A 14,377-nucleotide genomic window follows, 5' to 3' on the forward strand; every position below is an offset into this window, starting at 1 on the left:
TCATATTACTTCCTAGGAGATTAAATCTAATATATAAATCCTTGCCCTGATCTCCCCCTTAAAGGGAAAGGATTTGGTATTTCATTATTAGGTATGATATTAGCTATAGGTTTTCTTTTATAGATACTCTTTATCAGATTGAGCAAGTTTCTTCTATTCCTAATTTGTTTAGACAGGAGGACACAGAAAAAATTATAGAGCTAGAAAGAGTATAGAACTTTCAAAATAATACGATATCCTATGAAATGATAGAGCATGAAAAATAGAAAGGTAAATGAGCCTAATCACAAAAAAGGTCATGCTGTGAGGCATTTGACTTTAGGCTGTGGTCAGATGCAAGAGGCCTTAGAGCCGGTGCAGGTATAACCCAAACCAGAGTACTTGGACTCTGGTGAAGAAACGGAGGGGAAGTTTGAAAACTACTGCAATCATCAGGCTTTGGAAATGGAAAAAAGACAATGAAAGGAACAAAATACCAGTTTAAATATGCCTATAAATATAATATAATCTTTATAAGAAAATGTTTAGGGACAACACACAAAAAAAGTAGAAATCAGGGTCAAAGATTCAAAGAATTTCTTATCCGTTGTTCAAGTCTCATTCAAACATTATCTCCTCTCTTAGGTATTACTACCAAGGATGAATTAACTCAGGATCTCTTCTGTTCTTTCAGCAAGGGCTGCCTATCTCTTACTAACAGCACTTAGCTTACTACTTTAATTATCTGTTAATCTGTTTGTCTCTCCCAGTAGACTAAACAAAAACTCCCTATAAGCAAGCATTAATGTATAAACTCCATATCCTCAGATGCAGGTGCTCACTGAATGAGTGAACTAAATAAATGAAAAGATAAAAGTCTACCATAATTAAACTATTTTTTAAAATCTCAACTACTAGAATTAACACTAATTTTTAAAATATAAAATGTTCTTTAAAGAAAAGTCACCAATTATATTTGAAAAAAATATACCAAGCAGTTTTAGAAACAATACCAGTTCCTTGTGCTGTCAAAACAAAAACAAGAACAAACACTGTGTCTGTGGGGTGGGGGTGGGAAGCTTACTTTCGGCAGTTTGCATTATTATTTCATCAAGCTCTTTTTCCAATTTCTCATAAATGTCTAGCCTTGCCTGATGCTCAGAGTTCTGTGCTTCAAGTTCAGTAATACGTTTTTCAGAAGAGGCTTGGAGACTATAAAATTCTTTAGTTAAAACCTAATAGTGAAAGAAAAAAATTTGCTAAGGCAGAATTAAATTAGTTAACAGTTGAGACAAAAATGTGATATAGAAATATTTTTAGTTTTTCCCCCTCTTTTTAATGATTTAGGTATGAAGAGAAAGTAGCTCAGCTGAGATGACTGAGAAAGTAAAGTACAATTATTGTTATGGAAAAACAATTCATTTTTTAAGTGAAAATTACAAAGTACTTTATTATATAATTGAATAAAAAACACATTTAAAACTTTAAATAGTTGTAGGCACAAGATTAGCATTTGCTTGTTAGAATTCAAAAACGCAACAACGGCATACTTACCTGGAGTTCATTTGCCTGGAGAGCGGAGCTGTTTGGGGAAGGCTTATAAAGCTGTGTGCAAGTGATATACTCATAGTGAGCCCTGCAGTTTTCCACTAGACACTGTTTTATCTACCCTTATGTGCTTTTTGTTTTTGATAAGAGAGAAAGAGAAAGAGAGAGAGAGAAGCATTGACTCATTCTTCCACTTAGTTGTGTAGCCAGTAATTTCTTCTATGTACCCTGACTAGGGCTCGAACCAACAACCTCGGGGTTGAGCTGGTACCCTTGGGATCGAGTTAGACTCCCTGAGATGGAGCCTTGACCTCAGGATTGACTACTCCAGTATCGAGCCAGTGACCTCAGCGCTCTGGGAGGACGCTCTATCCACTGTACCACCGGCCAGGGCTACCTTTTGGTTTCTTGAACAATCATTACAAAGCAGCAAATCAAAATGTAAATGTAAAGTGCTACTTGGTGCTGTATCAGAAAATGCCTTTGTATGAAAAGAAAGGATAGAGATGATAAAAAGTAATATAAAAGGCATGGAAATGAAGTTATTTTGTGTAAGAACAAATTCACTGGTAACTCACTAAGAAAACTGCTATAATGATAATAATGAATTCACTAAAAGAAGAGATTTTTCTAGTGACAAAGGGATGTTTTAATGCTTAAATTAAATTCTAATTATCTAGAAAGGTTACTTACTAGTACAGACTAAATTATAAAGTGGTATTATACTTGCTTCCTAATATAGCATAAGATTCAGTATTTTCTGAGAAGCAATTGAATATTATGGTTGAAAATACAGTTTGATCTGGAAGAATCAGAAAATCTGAACAGATTGGTTACAACGAATAAAACTGAAGCAGTAATCAACAAATTCCCAGCAAATGAAAGTCCTGAACCAGATAGCTTCACCAACACTAAAAGAAGAACAAACACCTATCCTTCCCAAACTATTCCAAAATATTCAAGAGGCAGGAAGACTAACATGCTCACTTTAGAAGGCAAGCATTATCCCAATTCCAAAACTTAAAGACACTACAAAGAAAGAAAACTATAGGTCAATATCCCTGATGAACATAGATGCTAAAATTCTCAACAACATATTAGCAAATACCAGTTTCAACAATACACTGAAAATATTATACACCATGATCAAGTGGGATTTATTCCAGGGATGTAAGCTGGTACAATATTTTCAAATCAATAAATGTGGTATATCACATAAACAAAATGAATAAAAATAACATGATCAAACCAATAGATGCAGAAAAACTATTGCTGAAACCCAGCACCCATTTATAACAAAAACTCTCAGCAAAGTGGGAATAGAGAGAACACACCTCAACACAATAGAGGCCATATATGACAGACCCACAGCCAACATCATACTCAATGGGCAAAATCTACAAGCAAATCCCTTAGGATCAGGAACAAGACAGGGGTGTTCAGTTTGTTTGTTTGTTTGTTTGTTTGTTTATTTATTTATTTATTTATTTATTTTATTGATTTCAGTGAGAGAAGAAGGAAGGGGAGGGAGGAGAGACAGGAACATCAAGCTGTTCCTGTATGTACTTTGACTGGGGATTGAACCAGCAACCTCTGTGCTATGGAACGGCGCTCTAACCAATTGAGCTATACAGCCAGGGCAGGGGTGTTCATTTTTATCACTCTTATTCAACATAGTACTGAAAGTCCTAGTCAGACAAGAAGAAGCAATAAAATACATCCAAATTGGAAAGAAAACAATAAAACTGTCATTGTTTTCTGACAACATGATAGTGTACAATAAAAACCCTAAAGTCTTTGCCAAGAAAGTACCGGACCTAATAAATGAATTTGGTAAAGTAACAGGATACAAAATTAATATCATGAAATCAGTAGCATTTTCTTCTGTTCTTTTTTTTGTGTGTGAGAGACAGAGAAAGAGAGAGAGAGACAGAAACAGAAGGACAAACAGGAATGGAGAGAGATGGGAAGCATCACTCGCAGGCGCGGCACTCTTAGTTGTTCATTAATTACTTCTCAAATGTGCCTTGACCAGAGGGTTCTGGTTGAGCCAGTGACCCCTTGCTCAAGCCAGTGATCTTAGGCTCATACCAATGACCTTAGACTTCAAGGCAGTGACCCTTGGGCTTAAGCCAGTGACCCTGGGGTCATGTCTATGATCTCACGCTCTAGCTGGTGACCCTGTGCTTAAGCTGTATGAGCCCATGCTCAAGTCAGTGACCTCAGGGTTTTGAACCTGGGTCCTCAGCATCCCAGGTCAACACTTTGTCCACTGTGTTGCACCAGGTCAGGCTCAGTAGCATTTTTATACAGCAATAATGAACTGTCAGAAAGAGAAATCAGCCCTGGCCAGTTGGCTCAGCAGTAGAGTTTTGACATGGCATGTGGAAGTCCTGGGTTCAATTCCCAGTCAGAGCACACAGGAGAGGTCACCATCTGCTTTTCCCCTACTCTCCCTCCCCCTTCTTGCTCTTTCATTCTCTCTTCTCCTCCTGCAGCCATGGCTCCATTGATTTGAGCACGTTGGCCCAGGGCCCTGAGAATGGCTCCATCAAGCCTTTGCCTCAGGTGCTAAAAATAGCTTGGTTAGTGGCCTCCTTAGTGCAGTAGGCAGTGTGTTAGTCTCATAATCTAAAAATAGCTTGGTTGTGAGTGGCCTCAGATGGGCAGAGCACAGGCCCCAGATGGGGGTTGCTGTGTGGATCCTGGTCGAAGTGCCCTACCAGTTGGGTGAAAGCAGGAGTCTGTCTCTCTATATCCCCTCCTCTCACTTAAAATAAATAAATGAATAAATGGTACTGGGGAACTTGGACAGGTGTATGCAAAAAATAAATAAATAAATGAAACCAAACCACCAACTTACACCATACACAAGAATAAACTCAAAATGGATAAAAGACTTAAATGTAAGTCATGAAACCATAAAAATCCTAGAAAACACAGGCATTAGAATCTCATACATTTCTTGCAGCAACATTTTTGCCAACATATCTCCTCGGGCAAGTGAAACAAAAGAAAAAGTAAATAAATGGGACTAAATCAAATTAAAAAGCTTTTGCACAGCAAAAGAAACCAGCAAAATCAAAAGACAAGCCACTGAATGGGAGAACATATTCACCAATACATCTGATAAGGGGTTAATAACCAACATTTACAAAGAACTTACAAAACTTAAGATCAGGAAGACAATCCATTAAAAAAGGGGCAAAGGACTTGAATAGACACTTCTCCAAAGAGGACATACAGCTGGCCAATAGGCATATGAAAAAATGTTCACTGTCACTAATCATCAGAGAAATGCAAGTTAAAACCACAATGAGATACCACCTCACACCTGTTAGAATGGCTATGATCAACAAATCAACAAACAACTACTACTGGTGAAGATGCGGAGAAAAGGGAATCCTTGTGCACTGCTGGTGGGAACACAGATTGGTACAGCCACTGTGGAAAGCAGTATGGAGTTTAGTCAAAAAATTAAAAATGGGCCCTGGCCAGTTGGCTCAGTGGTAGAGCGTCGGCCTGGTGTGCAGAAGTCCCGGGTTCGATTCCCAGCCAGGGCACACAGGAGAAGCGCCCATCTGCTTCTCCACCCTTCCCCCTCTCCTTCCTCTCTGTCTCTCTCTTCCCCTCCCGCAGCTGAGGCTCCATTGGAGCAAAGATGGCCCGGGTGCTGGGGGTGGCTCCTTGGCCTCTGCCCCAGGTGCTAGAGTGGCTCTGGTCGCAACAGAGTGATGCCCCGGAGGGGCAGAGCATCGCCCCCTGGTGGGCAGAGCGTTGCCCCCTGGTGGGTGTGTCGGGTGGATCCTGGTCGGGCGCATGCGGGAGTCTGTCTGTCTCGCCCCGTTTCCAGCTTCAGAAAAGTACAAAAAAATAAAAATAAAAATAAATAAATAAATAAATCTTTTGACCCAGCTAGCTCACTTTTAGGAATATATCCTAAGAATCCCAAAACAATAAATCAGAAGAAAATATGCACCTCCATGTTTATAGCAGCATTGTTTACAATAGCCAAGATCTGGAAACAGCCCAAGTGTCTAACACTGGACAAGTGGATTAAAAAGCTATGGTACATTTACATAATGGAATATAGTACTATGTGGCTATAAAAAAGAAGGAAACCTGACCTTTTGTGACAGCATGAATGGACCTGGCAATTATTATGCTAAGTGAAATAAGCCAGTCAGAGAAAGACAAATATCATATGATCTCATTTTTATGTGGGATCTAATGAAGAGAATAAACAGAGGAACAAAATAGAAAGAGGCATAGACACAGGGAGCTGATGGACAGTTGAAAGAGAGAAGGGGGAAGAGGGGATTGGATCAAAGAAGGTGAACAAATTGGCAGAAAAACATATACATAACACATAGATACAGACAAAGGAATGGCAATAGCCAGAGCAAAAGGGGGGGTGGGGAAGTGATGGAGAAAGAGACTTTGCTTGGGCCAGGGCGAGGGGGGGCGGTGAGGCATGATCTGGTATGTAGATGGTATTATATTGAGCTGTACACTTGAAACCTGTATGCTTTGCTGAATCGTGCCAACCCAATAGAAAAAAAAATGGTTTGGAGCCAGAAGGATTTGGATTTCAATTTAACCTTTGGCACTTGTTAGTTGTAATTTTAGGCAAATTACTTATCTTTTGTAGGTCTACTTCAAAATATTATTGGAGGATTAAATGAGATGGTAAATTCAGAGCTTAGCAGAGTATACAGAACATAGTATGATTTTAAAAATATTATTACTACTGTAAGAAATACAATTATAAAAAGTTGTATTAACTGGCTCATAGAAATAGAGATGTATGAATTTAATAATCCTGAACCTGAATTCTCTATAACTAAACAATTTTGAAGAAGACTTATTGTCTCTAATAACATAAAATGCACCTTAACAAATGTGACTGAGTGCTTTCTGTGAGGTGGAAGAGAATATGGAGAAGTTTTTAATTTTTTTTTTTCTGAAGTTGGAAACGGGGAGGCAGTCAGACAGACTCCCGCATGCGCCCGACCGGGATCCACCTGGCATGCCTACCAGGGGGCGATGCTCTGCCCATCTGGGCATTGCTCTGTTGCAACCAGGGCCATTCTAGCACCTGAGGCAGAGGCCGTGGAGCCATCCCCAGCGCCCGGGCCAACTTTGCTCCAATGGAGCCTTGGCTGCGGGAGGGGAAGAGAGAAACAGAGAGGAAGGAGAGGAAGAGGGGTGGAGAAGCAGATGGGCGCTTCTCCTGTGTGTCCTGGCCGGGAATCGAACCCAGAACTCCTGCACGCCAGGCCAACGCTCTAACACTGAGCCAACCAGCCAGGGCCATTTTCAGTTTTTAACAAGTAAAAATTACAGTTTAATTTTCCTTAATCTATTCCATCTCATCTCCTTCACTTATTTCCATTAAAACTTCTCCCAAAAGTAAACTAAACATTATCCCACATCCTTCAAACACATTCATTTGGAGGGCACAGAAAGAATAATATGGGAATATTTTTAGGATGATTTCTAATGTCCTTGATTGGGTCAGAACAAGAAAATTCATGTTTTAGCATTATTTATTCCGCCATCTGGAATGTGTTTCTAAAGACTTATTGATTCATTATAAAAAATCACTACACAGTGAAACAATCTGAGGCTTTCACAGAGTTCATTATACTGAGACCGAATTCATTAAGAATCTGGTTGCTGATGGCACTTATTAACTCCACTGTCATAAGAAAGGATCGGTGAAGACAGTCTTAAATTGTTTCCACAGAACAGCTGATATTTTTCATATGTATCCCATTTCTAAGACCACTACCACCAACAACAACCACCACACAAAGCAAAACTACAGAAACAGATTATCTAAACAGATAAAGAATCAAAAAACAAAACCAGGCAGTGGTGCAACGGATAGAGCATTGGACTGGGATGTGGAGGACCCAGACTCGAAACCCCAAGGTCACTCACTGGCTTGAGCAAGAGGACACTCACTCTGCTGGAGTCCCCCGGTCAAAGCACATATGAGAAAGCAATCATTGAACAACTAAGGTGCCCGAAAGAAAAACTGATGCTTCTCATCTCTCTCCCTTCTTGTCTGTCTGTCCCTCTCTCTGATTCTCTGTCTCTGTCAAATTATTCAGAGACAGATAGAGAGAGGGACAGACAGACAGGAACAGAGAGAGATGAGAAGCATCAATCATTAGTTTTTCATTGCGACACCTTAAGTTGTTCATTGATTGCTTTCTCATATGTGCCTTGACCGTGGGGCTACAGCAGACCGAGGAATCCCTTGTTCGAGCTAGCGACCTTGGATCCAAGCTGGTGAGCTTTGCTCAAACCAGATGAGCCCGCACTCAAGCTGGCGACCTCGGGGTCTCGAACCTGGGTCCTCTGCATCCCAGTCCGACACTCTATCCACTGTGCCACCGCCTGGTCAGGCGAAAAAAAATTCTTAAAAAACAAACAAACCAGAAGATGGGATATTTCATAAAATATGAATCCCCATAAACTTCTGATGGAGGGTATCTGCCCACACTTCTGTACTCCACGGTGGAGAATTCCCTGTCAGTATGGATTTGTCTGAGTGTCTGCTCTAAACAGATGCTCTACTGTTTCTGAAAGTCAAAGAACTTTATTATTAGACCTATGGAAGGCTATTATATTAAAGATTCTTCAGGAAAAACCAATATTTAAACACTTGAGTTTTAAACATGAATATATTAAATTAGGTCAATTACTTTTAGGAATCCATTAAACATCAAGCTCTCAGTTCCTTTCTTTAAATAACTTAACAAAATACAAAATTATTTACATAATATAAAACACAAGGCCCTGGCCGGTTGGCTCAGTGGTAGAGCGTCGGCCTGGCGTGCGGGGGACCCGGGTTCGATTCCCGGCCAGGGCACATAGGAGAAGCGCCCATTTGCTTCTCCATCCCCCCCCCCCCCCCTTCCTCTCTGTCTCTCTCTTCCCCTCCCGCAGCCAAGGCTCCATTGGAGCAAAGATGGCCCGGGCACTGGGGATGGCTACTTGGCCTCTGCCCCAGGCGCTAGGATGGCTCTGGTCACGGCAGAGCAACGCCCTGGAGGGGCAGAGCATCGCCCCCTGGTGGGCAGAGCCTCGCCCCTGGTGGGCGTGCCGGGTGGATCCCGGTCGGGCATATGCGGGAGTCTGTCTGACTGTCTCTCCCCGTTTCCAGCTTCAGAAAAATACAAAATATATATATATATATATAAAACACAAAATTAGAGGCCAATAATTGCTTTAAAAGTAGACAAAATATAAAAGCCCGTGCTTTGAGAACCTCTTCCAATTGATAATTAAGACAAAATAAATTTTCCAGAGGAGAATTTATAAATTAATAGATTTAATAATTTATAAATAAGTTTATAAATCTTGTTAATAAATTATCAGAGCAGATATTGTACAGAAATTCTCTTAAAGCCTCAATTTTATCAATCAGGGCTTTTAGGATCACAATATTATTTACAAAGGTGTTTTTCCATATAAGGTATTTACACAAATGAGCGACATAATTATTATTCACTTGTATCCACAGAAAAAGTGGGAGGGTCAATAGGAGAGTGGTTTTCATACTATAAGTTGCAACCCTTATGAGGTCATAAAATCAATTTGGATAGCAATTGGCTAAAAATAACAACATGGAATGGTTTAGAATACATAAGCACTGTATGTTGTTTGTTTGTTTGTTTTTTACAGAGACAGAGAGTCAGAGAGAGGGATAGATAGGGACAGACAGACAGGAATGGAGAGAGATGAGAAGCATCAATCATTAGTTTTTTGTTGTGACACCTTAGTTGTTCATTGATTGCTTTCTCATGTGCCTTGTCCGTGGGGCTACAGCAGACCGAGTAACCCTTCGCTCAAGCCAGCGACCTTGGGTTCAAGCTGGTGAGCTTTGCTCAAACCAGATGAGCCCACACTCAAGCTGGCGACCTTGGGGTCTTGAGCCTGGGTCCTCCACATCCCAGTCCAATGCTCTATCCACTGTGCCACCACCTGGTCAGGCTAAGCACTGTATGTTGTAAAGTGCTGTTGAGTGAAATGTTTGTTTCAGACGTACAGAAAGGAAGTGTTTCTCTGTTTTCCTATAAAGTCCCACCCCCCTGCTCCAAGACACATCCTTAAATACAGTCATCCAATACGAAAAGGAAAAGGAAAGGCATTTTGCTAGGAATTATAAAATTTATACCATAAAAAACATAACTTGTAAAACATGGATTCCAAATCAGCTAGTATAGTCTCATTGAAAATGTAGGGAAGAACCTGTCCTAGTAGATTCTGGCTGCAGCAGTCTCCTGAAGAAGGTGTCTGAAAGAGTCTTACATGCTGAACACTGGTTTGCTTTAGCAGTGGACACCATCTACAATTTTTACTTATGTTTTCTTAAATATGCATGCATTTAATATCATTTTTATGTTTTCCCTAAGGCTTATTTTCTGAGAGACCCTTTATCTTTTTAATCTTAGCTTTACTTATCAAAGTACTTTTCAGAAATGTAATCTGAGATATTATAATGAACACTTACATCGTTAGCTAATTAATAATGCTAATGAGATTACTAAATCATTCAATGTTTTAATGATTGTTTTCCTCAAATCTAAAATATTCAAGAACTGGCCCTGGCCGGTTGGCTCAATGGTCGAGTGTCGGCCTGGCATGCAGGGGTCCCGGGTTTGATTCCCGGCCAGGGCACACAGGAGAAGCGCCCATCTGCTTCTCCACCCCTCCCCCTCTCCTTCCTCTCTGTCTCTCTCTTCCCCTCCTGCAGCGAGGCTCCATTGGAGCAAGGATGGCCCGGGCGCTGGGGATGGCTCCTTGGCCTCTGCCCCAGGCGCTAGAGTGGCTCTGGTCGCAACAGAGTGATGCCCCGGAGGGGCAGAGCATCGCCCCCTGGTGGGCAGAGCGTCGCCCCCTGGTGGGCGTGCCGGGTGGATCCCGGTTGGGCGCATGCGGGAGTCTGTCTGACTGTCTCTCCCTGTTTCCAGCTTCAGAAAAATTAAAATATTCAAGAACTGACTGCATGTAATCATACAAAGCATGAATACAGCAAAATAGATACTGCATACTAATTGAAAATCTTCTAATTAGCTATTATTAGAAATTTTAGTTACTTTTAATTTTTACTGTATTAAATAATACTGTGATATATACCATTAGTAAATCTTTATAAGCATCCATTATTTTTTTAAAATTTCCTTTTAGGTTTTATTCATTTTTAGAGAGAGAAGAAAGAGAAAGAGAGAGAGAAAGAGAGAGAGAAGGGGGGAAGGAGCAGGAAGCACCAACTCCCATATGCGCCTTGACTAGGCGAGCCCAGGGTTTCAAACCAGCGACCTCAGTGTTCAAAGTCGATGCTTTATCTGCTGTGCCACCACAGGTCAGGCAGTATCTATTACTTCTTTAGGTAAAATTCCTCTAAAATTACTGGATCAATTTTTTTTTTAGCAAAAGAGACAGAGAGGGACAGATAGAGACAGACAGACAGGAAGGGAGAGAGATGAGAAGCATCAATTCTTCACTGCAGTTCCTTAGTTGTTCATTGATTGCTTTCTTTCTTTTTTTTTTTTTGTATTTTTATATTTTTCTGAAGTGAGAAGCCGGGAGGCAAAGAGACAGACTCCCTCATGTGCTTGACTGGGATTCACCTGGCATGCCCACCAGGGGGCGATGCTCAGCCCATTTGGGGCATTGCTATGTTGCAACCAGAGCCATACTAGTGCCTGAGGTGGAGGCTGGAGAGCCATCATCAGTGCCCAGGCCAACTTTGCTCCAATGGAGCCTTGGCTGTGGGAGGGAAAGAGAGAAATAGAAATGAGAGGGGGAAGGGTGTAGAAGCAGATGGGCGCTTCTCCTGTGTGCCCTGGCTGGGAATTGAACCTGGGACTTCCACATGCCGGGTCGACTACGCTGTACTGCTGAGCCAATCGCCCAGGGCCATTGATTGCTTTCTCATATGTGCCTTGACCAGGGGGCTCCAGTAGTGTGAGTGACCCCTTGCTTACACCAGTGACCTTGGACTTCAAGTCACTGACCTTTGGGCTCAAGCCAGAAACCCTAAGGTCATATCTATGATCCCACGCTCAAGTCAGCAACCCTGCACTCAAGCTGGTGAGTCGGTGATCAAGCTGGTGAACCCGTGATCAAGCTGGTTAGCCCATGATCAAGCCAGCGACCTCAGGGTTTCGAATCTGGGTCCTCTGTGTCCCAGTCTGACACTTTATCCACTGAGCCACCACCTACTCAGGCACTGGATCAAATTTTTAAGGGCATTAACCAGATAACCATATTGTTCTCCAGAAGGGATGCTGCATTTCTAACTGCATGAGATTTCCCACTTAAAGGTACAGCATTTTAAAAACAAAAGACTTATATAAAGGTTAAAACAAGTTTAAATGTACATTTCTGTAAATACTAGGGAGAACACATATTTTCATTTATTTCTTAGCAATTTGCATTTTTTTCTCAGAATTATTCCATTCCATTTTTCTTTCCATCTACAGTAGTTATCTAGAAGAGGTAGGTAGGTCTTCTTGATAAAAGATCTTTTAAAACTAAGGACAGGCATCCTTTCTCATATACAATGTAACCGTTGTTTAAAAAGCTCAACATGATATCGACCTTGTACTTATGGTGCTCACACACTATGTTAATTTTGAAAGAAAAGTTTGTACATGTACCTCCAATTTTTTCTGATACTTTTCACATTCCATCTGACACATTGTGAGATTTTTTGCAGTTTCCTCCTGTATAAGTTGAATACGCTCACTTTCAAAAGATTTTAATTTACTTTGATGAAAAAATTCTGTTACTTTGCTTTCTGTACTAAGTTGTAGTTCTCTGTACCTGAAAGAAGCAGAATGGTTATGAGACTTTAAAGAAATCTGAATGATTTACGTAAACATAAACATCACTTGTATTTTCCCATACCTCCATTTTATTATGCAGTTAATAACATATTTATTAAGCAAAGCTTTAATAAATAACTTAGATAGACATATGTACGGTGATATGCTAAATCCAGAGAACAAAATGTACCAATTAAAACCTTCCTTTAATATCCCATTATTTCCATTCCTTCCATCCAAAAGTAATTATTGCCTATTATTATTTTTATTTTGTAAGACGTTTAAAATAAAAAATGGTAGGAGCAAGTTTCAGTTACATTGTTTAAAATGATTTAATTTCTATGTATTTCATAGGCGTTCTTAAATCTACAGCATTGCTTCCGAGCTTGCTATTTCATTCTCAGCCTCATCTCAGATGGCGAAGAATGGCATGAAATATGCGCATTACACTGCAAATTCTTGAAACACTTGTCAAATAAAATTTTAAGTTAATAAACATATATATATATATACTTGGATATTATAAGAAAACATAATGTATAAATTACAAAGATAAATACAACTATAACTAGTCTATTACAACAGATAAGAAACATTCTCTTCAATTCATAGGTATAACTAGTAAAAAAATATTTCCCCTTAACACATAAATCACCACATATTGTAAATTTAAAAATGTTTCAGTTTATATTCCAGCAGAAAGCAAAACATAGATACATTACACTGGAGCTATTTTGAACCCAGTATAATGGTAAATATGTTACTAAAATTCACTTATTCAAATGTTTACTGAGCTAGTCAATATGCCAGGTAAATGTGTATGCAATGGTAGACAAAAAAAACTTTTCCTCCCTTAAAGAAATTAGTTTTCTGAGGAAGATAGGCAAATAAATATGAAAATCCAACAGAGTATGTTATGTTCTTTGTTAGGGTAATTTCTGGGTTCAATGGGAACACACAGAAAGGAGGTTTAACTTGGTTTGCATAGGGGTGTGTATGTGTTTGTGTGTATGTAAGGCAGGAGGAGGTATGGAGTGGGAAGTATTCTAGAAGCAAGACTATGTATAGAATAGAGAAGCAGAGAGCATAGTCTGTTTAATTCATGGTATCTCACTAAATCCTTACAACAACCCTATTAGGTTTTGCAGATGAGGAACCTGAGGCTCAGAGATACCAAATATTTCTTTAACAGGAATAAGTTGCTAGTATATTTTAGGTTGGGTCTCAAATCCAGCTATATTTAACTCTATAGCAATGACCTTTCCACTATTACATAATATTCTTTCAAAAACTATTTTCATTTAAGTATAGTTGGCGTACAATCTTTAATTGATTATATTAGTTTCAGGTGTGCAATATAGTGATTTGACATTTTTATATCTTACAGCGTGATTACCCACTAATGCTAGTAATCATTTGTTACCATGCAGACTTATCACAATATAATTGACTACATATTCTCCTTCTCCTTTTACCCACCCTCCACCTCCACCCCTCTGGTACCATCCCTTTGGTCTCTGTTTCTGAGTCTATTTTTGTTTTGTAAGTGAAACCATATGGTATTTGTCTTTCTCTGGCTGACTTATGTCACTTAGCAGAATACCTCCATATCCATCCATGTTGTTGCAAATGGCAGGATTTCATTCTTTTTAAAATTGCTGAATATTCCACTGCACATTTATCTGACCATAGAAATGTCAAGTTATGAGTATACACATACATGATTTCCTTAACTGACATTTTTAAGATCAGATAAACTTTCAAATGCTTTTTAAAAGTCATTTCACACTTGTAAGTGACAATAACAATACCATTCAAAGTACAACCTGAGAAGACAGATATTAGATATTTACTATAGGCTACTTCACCCGTGGCACTCTGATCTATGGTAAAGCATGTCAGATTATGTAAGTTCTGTTCAATTCATATTGGTATGCTTTATTTACTATATAGCAAGGCTTTAAGGTGAAAGTCAGCTTATGTGTTTAATTTTTAGAAAGTCC

The 14,377-nt window shown here is 39.6% G+C and overlaps 1 protein-coding gene across 4 annotated transcripts in view; it reads right to left on the minus strand.

Annotated features, from left to right (window-relative positions):
* The window catches only part of PIBF1 (progesterone immunomodulatory binding factor 1), a 234,760-nt gene that overhangs the window by 112,810 nt on the left and 107,573 nt on the right, over positions 1-14,377 (minus strand). For all 4 annotated transcript variants that reach the window (XM_066380783.1, XM_066380784.1, XM_066380782.1 and 1 more), the window contains exons 11-12: positions 12,207-12,372; positions 1,064-1,214 (exon numbers count right to left, since the gene is read on the minus strand). In XM_066380783.1, coding sequence (XP_066236880.1) covers positions 1,064-1,214; positions 12,207-12,372 — 317 coding nt within the window. The remainder of the gene's footprint in view (positions 1-1,063; positions 1,215-12,206; positions 12,373-14,377) is intronic.

This window comes from Saccopteryx leptura, chromosome 4, assembly GCF_036850995.1.
Source record: "Saccopteryx leptura isolate mSacLep1 chromosome 4, mSacLep1_pri_phased_curated, whole genome shotgun sequence".
Taxonomy (NCBI): domain Eukaryota; kingdom Metazoa; phylum Chordata; class Mammalia; order Chiroptera; family Emballonuridae; genus Saccopteryx; species Saccopteryx leptura.